Below are 26,350 nucleotides of genomic sequence, written 5' to 3' on the forward strand. Positions count from 1 at the left end.
GCTGTCAAGAGTTTTATGAGAATAGTAGAGCTTGTGTCAGGATTGGAAATGGAGAGAGTGAGTGGTTCGAGGTAAAGGTGGGACTTCGTCAAGGATGCGTTATGTCGCCCTGACTGTTCAACTTATACATGGATGGGGTGGTGCGAGAGGTAAATGCAAGGGTAGTGGGCAAGGGATTGGAGATGGTTAAAGAAAATGGAGAAAAGTGGGAGGTGAGCCAGCTGTTGTTTGCGGACGACACTGCGCTTGTGGCAGGATCGGAGGAGGGATTGAGGAAGTTGGTGGCAGAGTTTGGGAGAGTATGTGATAGAAGAAAGCTAAAGATAAATGTGGGTAAATGTAAGGTGATGAGATGTACAAGGGGTGAAAGTGGCAGTAGACTGGAAGTGAGCATTAAGGGAGAGCGACTGGAGGAAGTGGATAGTTTTAGATACTTGGGTGGAAAGGTGGAGTGAAAGTGGAGGTAGAATGTAGATTGAGAGAAGCGAGTAAATGCCTTGGTGGATTGAAGAGTGTAATGAGGAATAGACATTTGGGAATGGATGCTAAGAGGAGACTGTATGAAGGAGTGATTGTGCCAACAGCACTGTATGGGGCAGAAACATGGAACATAAGAGAAGAAGAGCGAAGGAGTTTGAATGTGTTTGAGATGAGGTGTCTGAGAAGTATGATGGGGGTTACTAGGCTAGATAGAGTGAGAAATGAGGAGGTGAGGAGGAGAACAGGGGTGGAAAAGGAGCTGGGAGATAGGGTTGATGAAAGAATATTAGGATGGTTTGGACACATGGAAAGAATGAGTGAAGAAAGACTAGTAAAAGAGGTGTGGAAGGCAGATGTGGAGGGAGTGAACATGAGGGGACGTCCTAGGATGAGGTGGATGGATGGGGTGAAGGGGACTTTGGGGAAGAGGGGAATGTCTGTTGAGGAAGGACAGGAGAGGACAGAAGACAGGGGTGAATGGAGAATGGTTGTATATGGATGATGTTGTGATAGCATGAGGTGGAATGGGCGGGTGGATGGGGGTGAGGTAGTATGTGTGAGCAAAATTTGACGCAGCCCGAAGGGATTTCTCCCCGTCCTCTCATTTTATGCAATGGGGGGACGGAGAGGGGGGGTCGCCGATTTAATGAAGCGGCCTTGCTGTGGATGTGCTGTGTCTTGCGACACTGCTTCTGACCCAGGGCAGTGGACAAGGTGCAGGGATGACCCGTCATACAGGAGGTGCTAAGATAAGAGGGAGGGTGGAGGGGTGTGGAGTGTATTCAGGGGTGGAATGGGTGGGATTGATTTTGTGCCTTTTTCTTTTTGGCTACCCCCCTTGTAAGGGGGAAAAAGCCTTGGTATATGTATGTATGTATGTATATATATATATATATATATATATATATATATATATATAGAGAGAGAGAGAGAGAGATAATGACCCACCAGACTATTCTAGTGGGTCACCACTTAAGATGTTGGGTGCCATTTGCTATCATTCAAGTACCTAGGGATCATGGCTACTGCAGCTCATGATTTCAGGAAATTCCTAGCATATTTTGCTTACCTTTATCCCTATTTCCCAAGAACAGTAGTGTCATTATAAATCAATCAATCAATCAGTTGCCCCAGATCTCTCTTGTAGAAGACCCACAAGTGCTATTATATAATGCATGCAAGAAACTTCACCACCAACTGCCAACTAGGAGAGGACAGAGAGTTGTTAGAGGAAAGACCATTTCCCCCCATCGTAAAACCAAAGTCACCTTGTTGCAAGTCAACACACCATCCTCCACCTCAGGGGCCAGTAGTTGGTCAATGCTGGTGTAAAGTGTAAGCATAAGTCAGCATCAGGGGAGGAAAAAGTAGAATTGCGGAGAAAACTAACCCCCAGTGTCTCAGTGTAGAAGCTGTGTGGCATGTATGGTATCAGTTCATCAGCATTGTATATTATAAAAGTAAAGGGAGAAATAAATAGACCATTTCTTTATAGGAAGTGAATCTGATCAATCAATCCGTTGTCCCTGGTCTCTCTTGCAGAAGACACACAACAGCACAGAATAGGCCTGGTCACAGTATCAAACTGCCCCAGATGCAACTATCACACAGAAGACACTGAACACCTCATCCTACAATGCTTCACACTTACTTTTCCTGTACAACAATACACTATTTCCTCCCTGTGTGAAATATGGCCTTGTTCAGTGGCCGTTGGTGATTACCTGGGAGTCAAGGGGTCCCCGCAAGAGAGATCTGGGACTAGGAATTGACTGAGTGGGTTAGGGTATTGTTACTTGCAGCAAAGTTCGAGGGGATGGCAGTTCGAACCCTGCCACCAGCAAAGTTCGACCAAGGGCATGGTTCATTAAATTCCATACTAAGGGGGGAGTTTGTGACGTTAAACCATATCATATATATATATATATATATATATATATATATATATATCACTATGAGTGCACATGTGTATTATTGTAGTATATAGGATTGGAGCTGTGCTTATGAAGTACCATCTCTCCCTCCACTTGTCAAACTTTGCCTAAATTCATTTATGTTATTGGTATGGATTATAGTTTCGTCCAAATTGTTCCATAAGTCTACAATCTATGTGGAAAGGTATACTTTTTTATGGTATCTTGTTGATCTTTCATCCCATGTGGGCAAATCCTCTGTTTATTTTTCTGTATCTTTCTCTGATTTAAATATCATTATCATGTCACCTCTTATCTCTTTGCCCTTCCAGTGTATGTGTACATCCATAATCAGGTATTGACTGCATGTCACCATGCATTCAGTACTTTGGGACTGTTTTCGGGCTTTTATTCAAACCAGAGCCACTCATCATTTGTCTACATTAGAGTAGAATATTTCTACTCATTAAAAAAATATGCTCTTTTTGTTTTTCATTATTGTTCTCCTTCCTTTTTGCTGCCCCTTAAACCTATTCTTTACTGTTTCTAAGACTCCACCTCTTTCTTTTATGACACTCCCTGTGGTGGAAGGGAAAAGAATGCTGCCACTGTGAACCCATATGTGTCATGGGAGGCATCTAGATGAGATATAGTGAGAGGGCTAGGGATTTCCTTTTCTGTGAAGACTGAAGGTGCAAGAGGGTATGGTAAGATTCCAATCAGAACCCTAGTAATTGGGTCAGTGAATGTGCATGGATGGGGTAAAGATGTGAGCAAAAGGAAAAAGGTTGACAATATGTGGGAAGAAAGATGAATGTTTTAGCATTAAGTAAAATGAAACTGAAAGGGAAAGGTGTATTGAAGTTTGGGAGCATGGTAGATAGGGTATCAAGAGAGCAAGGAAGGGAAGGTGGTGGTAAGTGATGAGATGGTGGAGTACAGGGAAGATGTGGATAAAGATGAGATTGGGATGGGAGATGTGGGTATTTATGAATACATATATCCCTGGTAGTGAGAAAAATTAGGAGAGGGAAGCATTTTGGATTTACAGTAGAACCTCTACATACGAATTTAATTCGTTCCAGGACCTACTTCATATGTTGAAATGGTCATATGTTAAATCAAATATTCCCATAAGAATACACTGTAATTCGTTTAATTCGTCCCACAGCCCAAAAACCTATGATAACTCCTTAATAAATACTGTACTGCAGATAATTACACATAACAATAAAACAAATGCATTACTGTATATAAGAGATGTAAAAAAAATAATTTATAAGGAAATAATCAATAAAAAGGGGTTTTTATTGTCACTTTACTTTAGAGAAAGGCGAACGGAGGTGTAGGCTTGGCAATGCAGGAGACAATAGGTGTGGGTAGAGAGGTGGTGACTGAGATACTTATCGCAACTTAGGCTACTCTAATTTACACTAGGTGAACTTTAATCTAACTTAGTTTATATATGCAAAACTTCGATGACTTCGTATGTTGGAAATTACTTCAGGTGTAGAGTCAAATATTAGACCGAATTTCACATCGTATGTTGGAAAATTCGTATGTTTAGGCAATCATAAGTAGAGGTTCTACTGTATTTAAATGAGTATGTGAAGGTTTTTGAGAGGAATGTGAATGTGATGGTATTGGGAGGTCTTAATATTAGATTAGGAGATGAGTCAGTAGATGGAGTAGCAGTGAGGTATGGTGTGGCAGGGAGGAGCAGTAATGGAAAGCCATTGGAAATATGTATTGAAAAGGAAATGATGACAGTAAATAGTGTTTAAGAAGAAAAATAAACATTAGTATACATAGGGTGGTGGTGGGAGGTTAATCAAGAGAATATAAATGGATTTCATAGTGATGCCAAGAGGGAGGATTGGGAGAGTTTTGGATGTGAATATGTTCAGAGGAAAGTGCAGTGGAATATAGAATCATTATGTATTATAAGAGGAATTGATAGTGAAGTAAAGAAAAGGGAGGAAGGTGGAAAGGTGGAAAGGTGCTGTGATGGAAGAGTAGGATGATAAGGCTATAGGAAAAGAAGAGATACAGAGATGAAAGCTAGTAATACACCTGCATTAAATGGTTGTCATATGTAATGTCTGACACAAGATGGAGTAGTTATTGTGGAATGGAAGGTGAGATTGTTTAATATGTGTTTGAGGAAAGGAAGTACTGGTAGATTGGAGGATTTTTTTTTTTTTTCTTTTTTTTTTTTTCTTTTTTTTTCCTCTCTCTCTCTCTCTCTCTTCTTCTTCAAAGAAAAAGGGGACAGATATGAATGTGGTAGTCTTGTAGGGATTAATATTTAAAGTGTACTAAGTAATGTGTATAGGAAGAGCAGTGTGGGTTTGGGAGAGGAAAAGGGTCCATAAATCAGGTATTTGTACTAAAACACACAAATTTTTGGTAAAAGATAAAGCTTTCATGGATTTAAAGAATACTTTGGACAGGGTTACTAGAGAAGTGTTTAAGAGAATGTGTTGTAGATTTATGGAATAGGGAGAAATCAATTAAGGGTGGTCACAAGGTTTTACATGAATAGTAGAGAATAGAATAGTAAGGGTCAAAAGTAGAGAGTGCATGATTTGAGGTTAAGGTAGAACTGTGATGGGGTCATGTATTGTCACCATGGTTATTCAGTGTGCACATGGACTGGGTGGCCAATCAAACCATTGCCCCAAGTTCTCTTGCAGAAGACCCATGGCTAGAAGAAAACTGGCAACACCCACTAGATTACCTCACAAGTTACTCAAAGAAGAAATATTGTGTTGTTGTCTGGGTATGACAAGAGTGGAGCACTGTAAGATGAGGTGTTTGGTGTGGTGATTGTATTTGAGACAATTAGAGTAAGTGCTGGTACTGTTTCAATGATGGTTGATGGTCTGAACACTGTTGTACCCATGTGGTTCTTGCTTGTCAGAGAATGGATTTCTTGGATGGATTGATGACTGAAAGTCGGGTAGAGTATGGAGTTTGGGTATTGGTCTTGTATTGTTTGTTTTTTGGTGTGAGTCTGTAAAGGTTGTAAGAAAGGTTTATATGATAATGCTGAGTGGGGGTTTGGGGTTGGTGAGTAGGTGGAGGGAAGTGGGAGGTGACCCAGTTGTTTGCAGATGATACTATTTTTGACTGAGTCTAAAGAGAAATTGAACCACTTGGTGGTAGTTTCAGAGGATGTGCAAGAGGAGAAAGCTGAAAATAAATATGGGCAAAAGTAAAGTGAGATGAACGTGGAGTGGTGATGGATGTAGGTTGGATTTGAGTTTGACTAGGTATAGTCTGTTTTTTAAGTTCTCTCATATTTCCTGGTAGTTAGTATGTTAGTAGTCATTCATCTAGGTTATACACTATTTTCTTTTCTAGAGTTTTTCAGACAGATGTTATAGTGCTATACAAAGGTGTTGCTGCAGGTGCTTGTTTTCAGGAGCTTTTCTTGTAATCCCATAGTTCAAGTGTATTCTGCAGGTTATGCACTAGCAGGTTCATTTGTATTATATTTTGGCCATAATACCTGTCATATAGGTACTCTTATTTACATTTTTCCCCAAGAATATCTCTAGGAATAGTTCAAACAGTTAGAAGTCCTGGTATTGGTGCTCATTTACAGTAGTTGCAAAAACTATCTGTTAGTAATGAGGTTTAGTTATCTCATTTGCTATTCAGGGGCCAGCTTTAGGGTCAGCCAAATTCATATTTTGTAATTATGATTTCCCAGTGTATATTTCAAATAGTGGCAGCAGCAACAAGAGCAAAATGTCTTCATGTGCTGGACAAGGAATATTTACAGATAATTAGACCAACTTTAACACAACCAATTATTTCCTGATCTTTTTATCTCATTACCAATTCTTTTTCTGCTCTAGGTCAAATCAAGAAGTAAAACATATAATTTTCTATTTTGTTATTGCAAAACCAAACATGGTATAGTTTCACTGACTATAGTCAAGCCAGAATATTCCTGGTCATAGTTGGACAATCTAAGTTCTGCAATTTGGTTCAAATTGAACTCCCCTCCTTTATACCAATGCTTACCCATACTCAATATTTCTAAGTCTCAGGTTACCCTCTGTACCTAACATTTTATACTTAGAATTTCTCCTCACTTATCCAACTGTAAATAACTTTGTCCAGCACATGAATACTATTGATTGTAACCACCTTAATGGCAGATGACTTTGAAAACTTATGGAACATTGGGATTAAGAGGAGTTCCATAAGTTAAGGGATGAAGGATCATGCATATCACATTGAAACTGCATAAGATGTGGCTCTATCAGCTAATACATATCAAAGGAACAGCAAGTAACTACAAAGTTCAGTCACATGCAACCATCTCACTACAAAATCTTATGAATTTGGCCAATACCATCTTTGCATGCTTACTTCACTATAGATTCAGTATTTACAGTTTTGTTTTTCACATACTAATGTGGGTGGACACAAAAACACGCACACATTACACATCCAAATGCACTTGTACACCTATGGTATGTATCATATATTGGTGCTTTGCATTGCTTTGGGAACTTTGTTTCTTTACTCCATAGCATGTTAGTTTTAAAAGTGCACATTTTAATTTTGTTATTTTATTTTATAAATCTTAAAGTTTTTTAATAAATCAGAGATATAACTTCATACAACTAAGTTTACAGTGTTAATTTTCAAGATACATTTTAATAATAATTTTCTTGCATAAACTAGTTTTGATTTTAAGAAATGAAAGTTGTAAGTTATAATATCTTGTGCCACTATTTCTCCTGATACATTTACACAGTTTAGCTACAGTCTGGGAAAGGAGGTAGAGTATATTTCTTGCTTCTGGTGGATAATGGAATTATTGGAGTATGATTACAACTCTGTAAGTAATAATGTCACAGTTGGAGGAACATGAATATAGCTCTACTCTCCTGTCCTAGTTACAACAGTTATTCCCTTTCATGAGTTGCACCCATTAACAATTACTTTTATCCCTGAAGGGGCTACATACAACATCCCAGTATGTGTTTGGCTGCTTGATAACCACCCATTGTCATCACCAATGGTGTATGTCAAGCCCACCGCTGATATGCTCATCAAGGCCTCCCGTCATGTTGACCAGAGTGGCAAAGTGTATCTTCCATATCTCCATGAATGGAATCCGGTAATTTTTATACATTTGTAGATGTTCTGGGAGAGAAAAGATCCATAATGAATGCATAAGTAGGAATTTAGATTTTGTGCTGCATGAAAGAACTAATTTTGAGCTGGTATCAGTAAGCTACTGATGCATTTAACCCACTTGCTATGATGGAAGTTTCCCTCAGCTGAGTAAAGTTGGCTGGTAGCGGCTAGAAAAAGAGTACGAGTCATTATTCTTTATTTACAGAGTTCTTCAGACTTGATGGGCTTGATACAGATCATGATTATGACATTTGGTGAAATGCCACCAGTTTATTCGAAGCCCAAAACAGCATCTCCAGCACCATATCAAACACCATACCCTACAAACCCACCAGGTTAGTTTTATTATATTGGTGGATTAAAAAATTTAATGAGCAATAGACATTTGGGAATGGATACTAAGAGCTGTATGAAGGAGTGATTGTGCCAACAGCACTGTATGGGGTAGAAACTTGGAACATAAGAGAGAAGGAGTTTGAATGTGTTTGAGATGAGGTGTCTGAGAAGTATGATGGGGGTTACTAGGCTGGATAAAGTGAGAAGTGAGGAGGAGAACAGAGGTGGAAAGGGAGTTGGGAGATAGGGTAGATGAAAGAGTATTAGGATGGTTTGGACACATGGAAAGAATGAGTGAAGAAAGACTAGTAAAAGAGGTATGGAAGGCAGATGTGGAGGGAGTGAACATGAGGGGACGTCCTAGGATGAGGTGGATGGATGGGGTGAAGGGGACTTTGGGGAAGAGGGGAATGTCTGTTGAGGAAGGACGGGAGAGGACAGAAGACGGGTGAATGGAGAATGGTTGTATATGGATGATGTTGTGATGCATGAGGTGGATAGGGTGGGGGAATGGGGGTTGAGGTAGTATGTGTGAGCAAAATTTGATGCAGCCCGAAGGGATTTCTCCCCGTTTTCTCCTTTTATGCATGGGGGGACGGAGAGGGGGGGTCGCCGATTTAATGAAGCGGCCTTGCTGTGGATGTGCTGTGTCTTGCGATGCTGCTTCTGACCCAGGGCAGTGGACAGGATGGAGGGATGACATGTCATCCAGGAGGTGCTAAGATAATAGGGAGGTGTGGAGTGTATTCAGGGATGTAATGGGTGGGAATGATTTTATGCCTTTTCCTTTTCGGCTACCTCCCTTGTAAGGGGGAAAAAGCCTTGGTATATGTATGTATGTCTTAGTGTTATGCACTGTCATGCTAAGACTGCTATTTGTGTTCTAAACAAGCTAACAGGGATCAATGATGAGTACTTGTAAGTGGTGGTCTTGTGTGACAGGGAAGAGATTTGTCTCCCTGCTGCCCATCTTCAATACCCATCAACATGTAAGAGCACCATGTGTGGACAAAGTATTTAATGGTACAATGTTTCATTCATTTGAGTTTTACCAAGTACATGATAAAACTTGAATGAGCAAAACATTGTACCTATAAAAACTTCATCCTCACATAGTGCATTTCCTGACTTACTTGTCAATAGTTACCTTGGCCTAACAGTCAGTCTTTGGATTGGGCCCAAGGTCCCTATCAATTTTAGAATAAATTTTCTCTATTGTCTCATATAAAGAGACCTGATACCCAGCAATTACTCCCACACAAATACAACAATACATATACATACATATAACAAAGGTTTTTTCCCCCTTACATGGGAGGTAGCCAAAAAACACAGGGATAGAAACCACTCCCACCCATTCCATCCCTATCACACTCCACTCCACAGCATATCCACAGCACTCCATAGCAAGGCCACTTCATACAACAATAGTCCAACATATATACCCAGAGAGATTGATGGGAAAGCTCTAGGAAGCATTGCCAATCATAATGGAGCTATGGGTTTCCAGTCAGTAAAACTCAGGGTAACAACTAATATAATCATTATTACAAACTAAAAAATACTGTAAAGACTAATCAAAAACTACATGTTCTGTGTTCCAGGTCACATGCCAATGCCTGGTGGGACCCCGTATCCTCCGCCAACCAGTACTGCTGCAGCCTACCCACTAGCAGGGTCAGGGTACACTCCATACCCACCAGCCCCATCACAAGCTCCCTACCCAGCTACTCAAAACACCCCATACCCTCTTTACCCTCCTCCCTCTTCATCAGCGTATCAGCCACCCCCACCTTATCCACCCACATCTTCATTCTCCTCCTCCACTCCTTATCCACCATATCCAGTGGCCTCTTCAGCTTCAACTACAGTAAGTAATGACAAAAATGTTCCTCTGTTTGCAGACATTTAACCCTTTCTCTGCAGGGTGTGTGTGTGTGTGTGTGTGTGTTTTTGTTTGTTTGTTTATGTCTTTTTTTTAACATTGGCAAAATTGCAAATGAAAGGAATAAACCTAATCACCCTGCCCACTTTCTCTCTCTCTCTCTCACTCGCTCACTATCTGTATCTTTCTGTCTTCTCTTTTTTCTCTCTGTCTGCTGTGTCTTAAGAATATAATTCCCTCCAAATAACCATTGTTTCTTGTATAAAAATATTTCAGTAATGTGATTTTCAGATATGCAATCTGTTCAGTAATGTAACCCATGCATAACTCAATAGTTAACTATTGGTTTGTTTTTCCATATTTTTTCCTATTTCATATCATACTTTTCTTTTGGTAATGATATACATCTGTTGCAGGTAGCAAACTCGGATAATACCACAAACACAGCCACAACAGGAACCATCACAGAAGAACATATTCGAGCCTCTCTCATCTCCGCTGTGAATGATCGAGTTCGTGCCAGGTTAAGGGATGCTTATGGTGGGGCCCAGGCAGAAGCATCAGTGCTGCGACAACAGCAGGCAGATTTGAACACAGGCAAAGCCAAATTGGAGAGTCTTATTAACAAGTTAGAACATGAACAGGTTAGAAAAATTATCATCTTTTATCCCTGTCCCCTGCCCATTGCCTTGGTCAGTAGCAGTGCAGTAAGACACAGCACCTCCACAGTAGGACACCTCCAATCTTACTTCACTTTAGTCCACTGAAGCCTTTGGTATATAGATAGAAAAACAACGTCTAATGTTACTAGAAATATGAATTCAGGCTTTGTTTGCTTAAAGTGGGGTGAGATTGGAGGTGCTATGTCATGCTGCATTGCTGCTTCTGACCCAGGTAGTGTGTGGAAACAGTTCAGGTAATCCACAATTGCTTTTTATAACAAAGGAAGAGCTTAATGACAAGAGGCCTTTCAGTCTATAACTATAGTAGGTTATAGTATAGTAATCTATGAGCATACTAGGTTATTGGTGATTCCAAATAATGTACATCATACATGCTTTATTATTCAATGGTCTTTATTTCCTCCAGGCTGAGTTAGACAAGAGCATTCGATTGATGAGGGAGAGGGAAGGTGATATGAAAAGTGTACTATCCCGGCTGTCATCAGCTACTGATCCACTTGATGTAGATGATGCTGTAACTACTACGGCTCCACTATATAAACAGTAAGTTATACAGAAGTATAGTTGTGTATGTTTATGATTGTGCATATGTTGTTGTGTACCATAATTTTGGATATATAAGGTACATGAGCATATTACATTCTCCCCAATTTTTACAAGCCCATTGTCAGATCATTATTTAGAGGAAGGGAAGGTGTCTTGGTTTTCACAAATACTGTTCTTTTTATTTTCCAGATTGCTCAATGCCTATGCTGAGGACCAGGCTACACAGGATGCCATCTATTACTTAGGGGAAGCATTGCGAAGAGATGTCATTGACCTAGACACTTTCCTTAAACATGTACGCTCACTTTCACGGAAACAGTTTCAGCTTAGGGCCATCATGAACAAGTGCCGTACCAAGGCCAACTTTGCGGGATAAGTGCCAGTTGGTTGATAGGAGGGGATAAGGGAAGGGGTAGGACACACAGGAGGAATGAGGAGGAGAGGAGGAAGAAAAGGAATGAGACAGGAGGAAAGCAAGAATATGCATTGGGGAAAAGGGAATTCTTTAGAGGTTGGAAATGGGTTTTAAGGATTTATGCAGAAAAAAAAGTGAATGAGAAGAAATAGAGGAAGCAATGGTATTTCAAGGAATTGACATTGAGGCAGTATTAGGTGGAACCTAAAGGAGCTGAAGTGCACAAAATAGATGGGGGTTAAGAGTAGGGAGGAAGAGGCTGATGGAAAGTTGTATTCATGCTATATGTAAACATTGATAAGTGATATTGTATAAATGATAGTCCCTCAAACTTGAATATTTCAGTTTTCTATCCCACAAGTCATAAGTTAGTTTATCATTATTGACAATGTGAATATACTTTCCACCCAGCTACCTTGATTAAGTATGCCATCTGAAAAAAAGAAAGTCTTCAGATGCTTCTTTTTGGTAACAAGAGTTACTCTATTAGTGTGTTGGTTGGAGACTTAGATGTAGTGAAGTTGTTTATATAATTTTAGGTTTAAAGCTGTGTACAGAATCCCCATCACTAAATATTGGGCTGTGATGATAAATGGAGAGCAAAGGAGAGATATTTACTGAGATGTCTACTCTGTAAGTGAAGTATGTGAAGTAATGGTGAGAGATGTCAGGAAGACTTGGAACAAGTCAAGAGTCAGGTAGGGTGCTGATAGTTGCAGAAAAGATGTACAGAAATTATGGGGAAAACTTGGTCTTCTTGCAGAGAAATGAGAAATGAAAAATGTTGAACCACAAAGAAGGTAAGACATTCAGTGTGATTAGATAAAGGTTACAGGGATCATTGTAGAAAAATGTGCACAATGGTATTCAATTGTCAATCAGCTATATTTCCCTCATCTTTCCCAGTACTCCTCTCATGACATCTGTCCCATTTTTGTGCCTCTTCCTCCTCTCCCTTCCATATCTACTCTTTGTGGACCATCTTGCTTTTATAACTCTATTTACCTTTAACTCACTTTCGTCAACATGCTTTCTCCATTCACCCACCCATCCTACCACTGAAAAACCTCTACCAAAGAACTTCCACTCACCCTTTCTTGCCTTTCTCGTTTTCATCCTCCCCATCCTCTGCCTCACCCATTCCTCTCATATACCCTCCCTCCTTCTCTCCGTCCAGCTCACCCTCTTTCCCTCCACCTTAACCAAATACTTTATGACCCACTTGCTCATTTTCAGACCTGTTTCCTCCCTTCATCCCCACCCTTTCTTTCTCTTGCCCTCCCTTTTTGTCACCAATATTATTTTCCTCTTGTTTCTATACCCACCACCCCCCACCTCTTCCTTTTCAGCCTCATTATCTACCACCTCAGAGTGGTAGATCTCAACTGTGGTACATTTATTGTTGTAGAGACCTGTGAATCTTGTTATACAAGGAGTTTAGGTAAAAGGTTACTTAAAGGGTCAGTATCTACATGCCTTTGCCAAATTCAGGAAATTAATCTATGTAGGTGAGTAGTAATTGCTGCTCTCATTTCACAGGGAGAAGTGGTAGAAGCTAGGTTGTTATAGGGCTTTGTTAGCATCTTTTTGACTTGTGGTTGAGAACCCCAGCCTCTTGTAACTAATATTCTAAGTTCTATCTAGAATTATTTTTCCTGAAAATGGCAAAGTCCTGTCCTGTCACTTAGTAGCAGTCTTTGTAGTTATTTGCTTGTCCTTTATACAGTCCTTGGGCACACATCCCATTTTCTATTCATATGCTGGGCTGCTGATGCTGCAAGCTTCAATAGCCATATAAGAGTTTGAAGCTGTATAACCTCTTCTCTCTCTTGCAATTAAAGTTGCAAGTGACTTGCTGTTGCTTTGCAGTACCAGTTGTGAGCAGTTGAAAATATGTAAAATTTCTGATAAGTCTAGTGTCCACTACATGAATTTTGTATCTTTTGTGCCTCTTAATACTACAAAAAATGGTATGCGCACACACACACATACACACACACATACAGTACATAAATTAAGATCTAAATATGATAATTGGAAATTAAGGATATAAACCAAGTTGGAACTGTACATGAATTTGAGACTAAGTGTGATAAATTGGAGAGCAAGAGATGGAGCCCAACAAGTGTTGCTCCTTTCCTGTATAGTACAATTAGGTAAACACTCACTCATAGACACACACAAACACATGCACAAATACACACACACAAAGGATTTGAGAAAGAGAAAGCCTGATTGCAAGGGATGGACAAAGGAGACAGGCATGGTGTGGGATAGGAGGGATGAAGGATTAAAGAGAAAGGTGACTTGATTATAGTGTTGATGTTGCTAAAGAGGTGGACTAGACAGAGGAGATCTCTTAATTAGAGATGGGAGGACTTCACAAGGTCATGAGGAAAAAATGCTAAAGGATGTAAAGAAATAGTTTTCCTTACAGTTGCATAAACTCTTGAAACAGTATGGAAGTGAGTATAGCCCAAGTTGGGATCATACTTGAATTTTAAGCTACTTATGACAATTGGAGAGTAAGAGACGAGACCCCATGGGCATCACACCTTTCCTGTATACTTCCACTGGGTAAATAGACATACACACACAGACACACACACACACACACACACACATACAACTAACGTGCATGCTCTCAAAGTACGGACAGAACCTTCTTTGATGTGACAATTGAGTTGTCATAGGAAGTACTCCCCAGTCTCATGACGACTGTTATAGGGTTTGGAAATTTACCTACCTGACTGTAGATGATTAGATTGGCTCATTTTGGTATTGTATGGTGATTTTCCAAACTTGAGTCCTCATTTAGACCATATAAAGTTGCTCCTCTGACAAATGTCACCCCTTTCCATCCATAGTTTTGTTCTTTATTGAAGGCAAAGCCATTTAATAGGTAGATGAATCTACTATTTCACAAGATGTTCTTTCAGTCTTGTCTTGGGTCTCACTCAACATGTAAGGGGCACATACAGTATTGTAAAAGTAAAGATAGTTTTGGTAAATTTGGAAAATTTAGTCTAAAAAATTGAATACATAATTTGAGTCTATAGGTCAGGAGCAATGAAAAAGATGTGAATTACATTAAGTCTTTTCTATTGAAAGTATAAATGAAACTGCATGCCCCTTGTGAGTATTAAACCTAGTCTAAATTACTGTAAAATCTCATCAAACCTAAGCTTTAGGAAAACAAAAAGAGAAAAATTTATTTGTGTTGATACTTCTAAGTTTTGTTTTGCTTTTCCTTTTGAGAAATGCCAATAGACTTTGCATGTACTGCTTCTAAGTCTCATACATCATGAGTTTTTATGTTGACTGGGGTGCTGGAAAATACCCTGGCATAGTCTAATAATGGGTCAGGGTGGGTCAAGATAACTGGGTAAGGGATATATATGTTTTAGGATTATGGGATTTTTAATAATAGTTCAGGAATAGGTTAGCTTAGGTCAGGTTTAGTAGTTGACATGTAGTTTAATGGATACGGTAGTTCAGGATATAGTAGAATTCTACAAACTAGAGTGGAAGCAGATGTATATCAGGAATTAAAGAGGGCATATTATCAACACACCTTAATCGCTTACCATTGGGGCTTTTACAAGGTTCAGTGTTTATGTGAAATGTTTTTTGAAACTTTTCATTTATTTTATCCATGTAGTATTGATATATTTGTTTATGAGTTTGCTGTATTATATGCTGTCTTGTAGACAATCGGAGATTCATTTGATTTCCACTTTTTTTATGATACATATGTGATTTGAATTCCAAATGCTGTTAAAAGTAGAAGGCAAGTGTGCATATCATTTATAATAAGACTACTCGGGGCAACATTTATTAAAAGGCTTACCAATTTTTTGTGGGGTGGGAGGGGAAGATTTGTTATCATGTAAATGACCCTGGACTGACTGTATTCATAATTATATTTTGTATCTGTACACAGTAGTCACTACTAGCATTGCCACTACTTCATATTTCTGTCTTGATCAATGTTACTTTATTAATCAAAGAATCATTTCCTTCCTTCCACACTGAAGCCTCATTTTGTATTACTATCACACATTTGTATAAACATATATACATATGAATATATAAATATATATATAATGTATGTTCCTTTAAGAATACTCGAACCCAAGCAGCAGGAACACACAAAGTGTACTAGATCACAGAAATTCTGTGGCAGTGGATACAAAGTCTTGGAAAAAGGGGTGACAAAGGACTCAGTCTCTTGTTAACTGCTTTAAAACCTTTTTCCATGTGCTGAATATCTTTGTGTTTGTAAATGATATTGTAATAAATATCCAAATAACTACTCTGTGCCATGCTTGTGATTTCCCTGAGTACTGATACATTACCATACACGTAGGTCTCTTGAAAAACTGTCTATATACAGATAGGCCTCTTCCCCTTTATAAGGGAGGTAGACAGCCAAGGAATGCACCTACCTCCACCCAACCCACCCTTACCTATCAATCGTTTATTTATTATCTTAGCTACTTGTGGATGAAGGATCATCCCTGCCCACTGCCCGGGTCAGAAGCAATGCAGCAGGACACAGTTAAAGACAGCTGCACAAAAACATGTTAAGATTTACATCACAATAATAAACAGCTTATTTTATCTCTTAAACATGGCACAACAGAGAAGTAAAAGCCATGTGGTCCCTTATTGTTCATCATGTATATAAATGACTTGGACATGGGGATTATTACCGATATAAGTTTGCAGATGACACCAAATGAGGTCAGAAGACACCAGGATACTGCAAGATCATAACAAATTGTTCACATGGTCGGTGAAATGACAAATGAACTTCAATATCTCAGTGTAGTGTATTAAATGTGGGTTTACACAACCCAGAAAGCCTCAAAAACATCTTGGTTACATATTTTCTAACTCAGCAACAACCATTTACTAATTGTTCCCCCTGTTTCCAGCAGCGCATCCTTCCATCTTCTCGTCCCACTACAGTACCGTCACTACCTAACACACCAACATCACCTTAGGTGATGTAGATATTTTTCAATTCTCATTGCCACCTAAGAGCAAAACGGTCTCCACACATTTTTCTTTGTCATATATGAATGTGTCTAAAGCCCTCTCTGACTCGACATACCGACTCTATACATGAAGCCAAGCTAGGTTTCCACCAACTATGTCCCCCCTTCTACTTCCAACTCTTCAGAAAATTCACCTACTCCCAACACCATGAGAGCACAAAATCTTATCACAGTCATCAAGAATGAGACAACATTACCACATCCCTGTACACATTTTTCTCACTGAGGTTCACTCAGAAATACTACATAGGAATGTCACAGATGACAAAGCAAAGATATCCATCTTAACATCCAAAATAGACAAGCATGACACATTAGCTGGTGACGTCATTCAGTCTGACTTATTTGAGTAAACATCATTTGATCAATTTGTAGAACAATTTAAAAAGTCATTTGCTGCTTTTGAGCCACTTGGAGCACTTTCCCCTTATACTCTTTGGCAAAAACTTACAATCATGGCCCACACACCACTAAAGAAAAGACAGTCAAAATAGCTTCAACACATAAGAACAAACTCAGAGAAAGCCTCAAAAACTCAGATGTATGTAGTTTCCCTCATTGCATACTTTCGCCTCTCCCAATTACACCCAGACACCAGAAAGACAGCACCATTACATTCACACCAGGTATCACATTAGGCAAATTCTCAAGGAAATTCTCTGACACGAACCAAGTTATCACTCAGATACAAAACCAGTCAGTACCCATAGCACAGGTCACACGATCCCCTTCACATGAGATCAAGACATACATCATGCATGCGAGATTGCTCACAACAATGTTCTCCTTCAAGAACACGAATATTTTGTACATACTGCCATAAACCAGGACATCTCGTTAACGTGTTATCACAGATACCCGTCACAACCGAACCGATACTGCGAGCATCATGATACATGTTTCCATATAAGTGATTGTTGCCGTATGCTGCTAGCATGGAGGCAACACAGACCAGAATCCCCAGATCACTCTCCTACTAGACATTCACGTAACACGTCTCCTGCTAGACATTCACGTAACACATCTGCTAGACATTCACATACCACATATGCTATACATGCACATAACACATCTCCTGCAAGACATTCACGTATCACATCTCCCTTGCGACTACAGAATATAAAGACTCAGTGCACACCCAGGACAGTTACTCCATACCAAGATATTCAATCTTCCACTCTACTGGTACATACTCTGGATATCCCAGACATGTTTTCTGATTCCTTAACTTTCAATGCTAAGTCTAGTAACACCAAAGTGAAAATATTTCTTGACACGGGCTCCCCAGTTAAAATCATGTCACTACACAGTTTCCACAAATTCCGCACTGAAACAAAACGTGTTACCATTTTGGAACCCCCCGACATCAATCTTTGCAATGTAGATAGTGTATCCTTCCCAATCATTGGTAAATTCTCCCTAGACATTAGCTTCAAAGATGAGTGCCCATTCATTCCAGTTACTCTTACCACCTACGTAGCTGATGTCTACTTTCCTGCTGATATACTCATAGTTTAACATTGATGAAGCAACATATTATCATTTACCCTACTCAACATGGCATCATTTATGCCAATAATTTCCTCCCTGCATTGCCATCAGCAAATTCCCACAAAGTCAACCATGATATATTCAACCTATGCAACACTTCGATGACTTGCGCATCTTCGTAGCTGCGTCTCCCCCTCGATGCCTAGCATGCGCACGCAGCGTGGTACTGTCGACCAAGACTAGCATCTCCCTAGGGATTTCCTTTGGTGACAAAGCACACCGACCTTTCTTGACAACACCCTTTTGACGAAAAATAGATTCTCAGCATCTCAGGTCAAGCCTCTAACTTGAACAATAGCCGCAGCTGTGTCTCGGGTCAACCACCTGCATCGGCCGACGCCTAAACCGAGGCGACCCAACTTCCAAATATTCCTGATATGGCAATTGTATATATATAATGTGTCTGGCAACCCTTCGAGCTTTGCTGAGGGCTTGCCGTGCATGTTGTATACTATACTAGGAGAAAGCCAAGAACTCCACCCGAGTTTCTTTCACCACCAATTCCAAATATAGAGTACCACAACCTACAACCACATCAACGTAGCCAAGCAGGCAAACCTGATTTAATGCCAATTAATTCTAGTACAACTGCTCAAATTCATTCTGCTTCATCACACAAGGATGCACTAGCTGTTAACTTAAATGGCACCGACACACACATTCCCACGATTCCAACTCTAATACTTTACTACCAGCTGTGGACATGCATTCAAAGCGTAACAGATGCACTAACTCCTGCATGTCCAAATTAGCAAAACTAAGGACAAAACCAGTAAATAACTTTCGATCTTTCACCGCCTGAGGACACCTTGCCTCTCTTGGAGGATTTCAACACAAAATCTGCCCCAGTCTCAGAAGCGTCATCTACATTCAAACACACTCACGCAGTGCTTATCAGCCCAAAGATGTTGTTTCCTCATTAGTATACAAAGATCCACATGCGAGTTTTCCAAGCAAAAGACACCGATGTATTCTGTATGCCAGAATCTTGCCGGGTCAATGGTATTTCCCTGCTTTCAGCCATCCGCTTTACGTCAAAGAAAGGTCATACTTGCATTTTAATTCCCAATGACACTAACGCATCCCTCCATCTCACAGTCGGTACAAACATTTGCTATTTCGAAGTATATCCATACATTAAAGTCATGGATGACCAATTTCTCAAGTTTGCGCCACATTTTCCGACGTGCAAACAGCACAGGAACCCATTAATGCATCACAGTTTAACCAAACTGATTTCCCTGATCCACAAGCAGACTTGCTTGCACTCTGCAACAAGTTCAGACATAGCATTGCCACTCAAGGTGAACCCCTTGAAGTCACTAATCTTATTCAGCATTATATACCCCTTCATGAGAACTCTAAACCATGTTACATTCCCACATACATATTACCACACAGCAAACACATGATTGTAGATAACCTTATTCAAGACATAATTGCACAAGACATCATTGAATCATCCATCAGCAAATGGAACTTCTCTTTGTTGTCCCTAAACGCGATGGTTCCTTCCCCCCTGTAGTAGACACCCCGTCGGTGAAAACGTAGTGTTCACGACCTTAGACCATATGTCAGGATATTTCCAGACCCCCCTTGCCCCAGAGTCTAGGCCTCTGACAGCCTTTAGCACACACACAGGTCACTATCGCTTCAAACGACTCGCCATGGATCTCGTATCAGCCCCTTTAGTGTTTACACGACTCATGCACACAGTACTTGCAGGTCTCCTAGGTCATTCAGTGTTTATGTCCCTCGATGATGTGATCATTGCTTCCAAGTCTGTTAGCGAACATCTACACACTCTATACACTGTCTTCTCATGACTAGAACAGGCAGGTCTCAAACTGAAGCTGAAGTGTTCCTTCAGAAAGAAATACGCTTCCAAGGGTATCTCCCTAATTCACAAGGATTTTTAACTTTGCAGGACAAGGTCATGGCAGTCGTAGATTCTCCATGCCCTACTTCTGTAGAACACATATGTTCATTCCTTGGTCTGTCAGGCTTTTACAGATGTTACATTCAAGGTTATACAAGTATAGCAGCACCTTTAACTTCACTACTTAAGAAGGACACACCCTTCAATTGGACACCTGACCATGAGAAAGCCTTTAACAACTTAAAGAAAGCCTTAACCACAGCACCTGTCCTTGCCTTCCCAAACCACTAACTTCCTTTCACAATTTACACTGATGCATCCTACACAGGACTTGGAGCAGTCTTCATACACCATAGCACAATAATCAGACCAATTGCCTATGTGAGTTGCACATTCAACAAACATGGGTGAAATTACTCTTTCACAGACATAGAAGCATATACACAGATCATCAATGTTACACCTTTTCAGAGGCAAGAATCTGTCAGGAAAACTTGCCTGCTGGTTCCTTGCCATACAAGAGTTCATACCCACCTTTCATTTTGTTCAAGGAAAAGCAAATCTAGTTGCAGACGCTCTCAGTCACCATATTGCAACTATCATTCAGAATCCTCTTTCAATAAACCTTACACAACCAGGTGTTGCTGCATCACAGAAATCAGACTCTCTTTGGAAACATGTCATGTACTTCCTCGAATCTGCAGACACAACCGACACAGAAAACTTTCCTCCTGATATCGACAATTACATGTTAATGGATGACATTCTGTATCACAAAACAATACTAAAAAACATGAACCCAACCGATCAGTGTTTCAACTTGTAGTCCTTATGGATCTCATTCCAGAGGTTTTAAAGTTTATACACGAATCACCTATTGCTGCACACCCTGACAAGGAAAAATGTGTTACACAAGCTAGATTGCACTATTTCTGGTTAACCATGAGGAAGGATATACACACTTACATTTATGCTTGCCACACTTGCACGCTTCACAAAGGTCATATTAGCAGTCATGTTCCAATTCTAACTTACCCTGCACCTTCTAAGCCATTCACCACAATAGATCTTGATCACTTACACATACCGGAAACCAATATCTCTTTGTGTCGACCATTTTTCATGACTCGGTATTTTTTCACCCCTACCATACAAAACAGCACAACACGTAGCAAAGACACTCATTGACAAACTCATATGACCCTTCACTACACCCAAAAATCTGATTTTTGACAACAGGACTGAATTCAATAATGAGATTCTTTCGCACATTTGTAAATACTTTTAAATCAAGAAATCCAACACTCCTGCTTATCATCCTAGTTCAAATGGCTTAGTTGAACACCAGAATAGATTCTCAATGTTCTATGACATCTTGCTTCTGATCTTCACCCTTCTTGGGATGAACATGTCCCCATGATTCAAGCTTGCATAGTTCCATTAATAAGTCAATATCAGAATCTTGTCATTGTGTCCTCTTTGGCTCGGACAAAAGGCTCCCTTATAATCTTTCAGGATTACCTCCCATTTACAACTTCAATGATTACATAAAGGTCAAAGAGCAGTTTTCAATAATTTGTTCAAAAGGATACATAATACTCTTCATCTAAGGACAAAATGGTCTGTTTGCAAAACAAATCAGCTAGAGCTTGTACCCTTGAAAAATGGAGACATTGTATACACCCTTAACCACACACCCCACCTCGAAACTCTCCCCTAAATTCTCTGTACCCTATTGTATCACTGGACATGAGTTAATGAACAAAGTTAAAGCACTCAGTTTGCATGATCTTAAAGAGACTGTCTTGCATAAAGATCATATAAAAAGAGTTCCCCATGGCCTTGACATAGAGACTGTCCCTTCACAGAATCACACTGTCCCTGCAATAGAGGACCATCACCAATCCTTTCAACCTCAGACTGCGATGCAGTCACCACCCAGCACTTCTAAGCTACCAGAAGAGGCTGGATGACCGTGTTGTGAACAGCTGCCCAGGATGCAACACTTCACCCCATACCATACAACACATAATGGAAGACTGCATTATACACAATCATGCACGCAAACAACACAACATACACTCTATAAAGGATTTGTGGGAAAACCCAGTTTCGGCTGTGGCCTTCCTTGTGGAGATGGGACTGCTCGGACAGACAGTCTAGGGAACGACAACAACAACAACAACCAAAACCTCCAGTTCCCCTTCCCCGCTATAATCTTCGAAATCGAGCAACAAATTCATAACATGTATATTCTTGCCTAGGTGAATGGAAACAATATTTATTTTCCGCATGTTCATAGCATTAAGCCTATTTCCTTTTATTCATGAATGTTTCTCTGTTACCACCATTATTACACAATTTTTTGTATCTTCATGCCAAGGTCCTGCAACAGGCCTTGCTTTGTTTTCTTTTCTTTTCTATCTTCGTAGCACCAGTCTCACTGGGGTCAGCGAGAAAGTAGCAGACCGAGCCATGTTATCATCTCCTTTCGCTGGTATCATCTTCAATATTCCTTTTGCCGGTATCATCATCTTCGATATTCTGCATAGTTGTCATCTCCCTTCAATGCCTAGCATGCACAGGCACGCTTGCACACATAGGCTACAATCTGGTACTCCGACGTCATCATTGATCTCCCAAGGGAAAGTTTCATTGTCCAAGTGACCCAACTCACCAACTTTTCCTGGTGATGTTATTTTTAGCAAAGAATAGACTTCATGTATCTCAGATCAAGCCACCTGTGCAGACAAAAGGCTCTCCTGGCACCATCTGACACAACCAACCTTCCAAATATTATTTATGCTAATATGGCAACAGCCTACTTACCATGTTTTGGCAACCCAGTACAAATGTATTTAGAAAATGTTTCTGGCAACCCTCCGAAGTTTGAACGGAGCTTACCTTGTTTTGTAGAGCAAAATGCCTTCGGACTCAGTAAAGTCAAGAAGACCAACCGAGCTTATTTCACAAATTAGAGTTAACCTTACTTCTTACTTCTTACTTCTGCTCCCAGGTAGGCTTACAGCCTGTCAGTCGGGCCAGCACACTTCTCCAGATTGTCCTCTCAAAGCTTCCCTCTTCTCTCAAATCCTCTATTTTTCCTAAACCATTTGCCTCTAGGATTTCTTGAACGCCATCTTTCCATCTTTTCTTCGGTCTACCTCTAGATCTGCTACCTTCTGGTCTCCAGTTCCATCTTTTCTTTGCAATTCTCTCTTCATCCATTCTCTCCACGTGCCCAAGCCACCTTAATTGTGCCTTTTCTATTTTGCTTCTAGTTGATTTTACTCCAATCATTTCTCTTATTTCATCAATTCTAAGCCAATTTAACAGTGTAACCTAACCTGACCAAGTTAACCAACCTAATCTAACCCAACCAAAATTAGCCAATCTTACCCACTCTAACCTAACCAACATAATTTAACTTAATCTCGACTGATATAGCAATATACATATATATTACATAAATAAATATATATATATATATATATATATATATATATACATATATATATACACACTGTATACATGTACACTGAATGGTTCCCAGTGATCAATTAATATCTTTTTTCAACCACAAATAACTTTTAATTCCATGCCATCGCAGTCGAGACTGAAGAATCGCTCGATGGAGGCATCCGTTGGAAATTGAAACGTGGACGAGTCGAGGATTCAAACCCAGCTAACCCATAACAAAGTTACAGTGACTTAAACCAATATGCTATCAAGAGAGATCACTGTAACTTTGTTACTGGTTAGCTGGGTTCGAATCCTCGGCTCATCTGCGTTTCAATTTCCAACGGATGCCTCCATCGAGCAATTCTTCAGTCTCGACTGTGATGGCATGGAATTAAAAGTGATTTGTGGTTGAAAAAAGATATAACACTGTGTATGTCTGTGCATTTACTTTCTTAACTTTGCAACGAATGCATCTACCTGGACATGTTATACCATTTTGGAATCAGGGCGATGCCCAGAGATTAAAAAACTAATGAATTAAATGAATGGGAATCCTGAATTGATAGAATAAGAATCTTCAAGAGGTTCCTTAGGAACCCCAGCTCCTTGCATAGAGAAATTAATACCATGTGACATGAGTACACATTGTGTATCAGACATCAATGCAACTTCATCTATTGCCATTATCAAAGATTCATCAAAAAATATTTTAAAAGAGTAGAAAAAATATATATATTTACCTAGGTAGCAGGCAAAGGGCTGTTACCAGCATTGCACCAAAACTGTGAATCAACTGAGCATGGGTAAACAAGTGAAAAAGAAAATGTAGATATTTTGAGTCGAACAATAATTTTTTCATGTACATTTTGGCCATTGGCTTATGAAATAATTAAACAAGATTTAAAATTTTGTATTTAATGTCTATTGCCAAATGTGGCAAGAAAGGGAGGAGTGGGGGTGGAGGTAGAATGCATATTGAGAGAAGCAAGTAAATGCCTTGGGGGGATTAAAAAGTGTAATGTGAAGTAGACATTTGGGAATGGATGCTAAAAGGAGATTGTATGAAGGAGTAATTGTGCCGACAGCTCTGTATGGGGCAGAAACATGGAACATAAGAGAGGGAGAGGAGTTTGAATGTGTTTGAGATGAAATACCTGAGAAGTATGATAGGGGTTACTAGGCTAGATAGAGTGAGAAATGAGGAGAACAGGGGTGGAAAGGGAGTTGGGAGATAGGGTTGATGAAAGAGTATTGGGATGGTTTGGACACATGAAAGAATGAGTGAAGAAAGATTAGTAAAAGAGGTGTGGAAGGCAGAGTTAAGAAGTGAACAAGAGGGGGCATCCTAGGATGAGATAGATGGATGGGGTAAAAGGGGCATTACAGAAGAGAGGAATGTCTGTTGAGGAAGGAAAGAAGATGGGGTGAATGGAGAAGGGTCGTGTATGAATGATACTGTGATGCATGAGGTGGAGTGGGTAGGGGATGGAGGGTGAGGGAGTGTGTATGAGAAATAAATTGATGCAGCCCAAAGGGGATGGAATGGGGGAGTGGTTTCTATGCCTTTTCTTTTAGCTACCTCCCATGTAAGGGGGGAAAAAAAGCCTTTGGTATATGTATGTATTGCAGAAAGGATAAGGGAAATGTTTCAAATTTTGTTGGTACTAATGCAAAAATAATTATGGTAAAATATTCTGACCTTCTTTGACCTTTATTTTATTATCATTATTTTGTCAGCATTGTAAGCAGCAAATCCAGGCTAGAATTGCCTCCCCCAGGCATGTGCCCCCCCCGCCTTTTCTCCTTGTGGGGGCCCTGTATTACCTTACCTTACCATCGTGCCATATCCTCTTGGACTTCGGCAACCATGGAGCGCAACCATTCATGGTCCCTAGTTACTTGTAACATCTGTGCTGGTTTGAGTTGTTTTCCCATTGCCCTCATCAGCCTGTCCATATACTTCTCCCTCTGCTTTCCTCTTGCTCTCCTTATCTCCACCATTCCCGTCATCACCACCTCTTCCAACCCTTCCTTCCGCATTATATGTCCTAGGAATCGCAACTGTCTTTTCCTTATTGTTGTCATCAATTCCCAATCTGTCTCCATTTCTCTCAATACTTCTTCATTTGTTTTCTTCGCTGTCCATGGTACTCTTAATACTCGTCTCCATGTCCACATTTCTGCTGCTTCTAAGTTTTCCTGCAATTTTTTGCTGATTGTCCATGCTTCTGAACCATATAATAGTGTTGACCATATAAATGTTTTAACTGTTTTTCTCCTTATATCTGTAGACATTTTCTTGTTTGTTAAAACCCCCTTTCATTTTCTGAAACATGCTTTTAGTTATCGCTATTATAATATTCATTAGCCTTTAATCACTTATCTTTCCTGATCAAAATTATTTTATAATCAGAGAAATTGGCCAATATATATAGGAGGTACAAAAAGAAACACAAGCAATCTAACATGGTATATGCAATTCTACAACCCCCTTACATGGTATGGCTAAGAACAAGAGAGAAATAGATTTTATGTTGTGAGAAGAAAGATGGATATGTTAGCATGGAGTGAGACAAAACTGAAAGGGAATTGCAAGTTAAGAGTTTAGAGGTATTATAGGGTGTCTGGAGTGGCAAGAGGGTTAGGGAGGAAAGGAGGGGCACTGTTGAAGTGATGAGGTAAGTAAATGCTGTGTAAGAAATCTTATTGCTCCATTGTCATATTCCCTAAGTACATAGCTCTAAAGCATCTAATTTCAACTGCTCCTACATGATTTCTCTCCCTTGTATTGATCTCCCCAGTTTCACTTCCATATTACAATTTACACAATAGTTTATGTCATCTCACCATCCTTTCTATTTGCATCCAGCCTAATTAAACTATGAACTTAAAAATGTTCTAATGGTTTGTTTACCTAGTGTATTCCACTGTACTCAACAAACAAATTCTAGAGAGGATTAAATACACACTCATC

At 39.8% G+C, this 26,350-nt stretch overlaps 1 protein-coding gene across 8 annotated transcripts in view; it reads left to right on the plus strand.

Moving 5' to 3' along the window:
- TSG101 (tumor susceptibility gene 101) overlaps positions 1 to 15,741 on the plus strand; it is a 30,089-nt gene extending 14,348 nt beyond the window's left edge. For all 8 annotated transcript variants that reach the window (XM_076176639.1, XM_076176642.1, XM_076176643.1 and 5 more), the window contains 6 exons: positions 7,373 to 7,536; positions 7,762 to 7,891; positions 9,497 to 9,762; positions 10,194 to 10,421; positions 10,867 to 11,003; positions 11,196 to 15,741. In XM_076176639.1, the coding sequence (XP_076032754.1) occupies positions 7,373 to 7,536; positions 7,762 to 7,891; positions 9,497 to 9,762; positions 10,194 to 10,421; positions 10,867 to 11,003; positions 11,196 to 11,382 (1,112 nt within the window). In that variant the 3' untranslated portion in view covers positions 11,383 to 15,741. The remainder of the gene's footprint in view (positions 1 to 7,372; positions 7,537 to 7,761; positions 7,892 to 9,496; positions 9,763 to 10,193; positions 10,422 to 10,866; positions 11,004 to 11,195) is intronic.
- Positions 15,742 to 26,350: the final 10,609 nt, after the last annotated feature.

The sequence above is a fragment of the Oratosquilla oratoria genome, chromosome 39 (genome assembly GCF_046742065.1).
Source record: "Oratosquilla oratoria isolate Oo_2021 chromosome 39, ASM4674206v1, whole genome shotgun sequence".
NCBI classification, from domain to species: Eukaryota; Metazoa; Arthropoda; class Malacostraca; order Stomatopoda; family Squillidae; genus Oratosquilla; species Oratosquilla oratoria.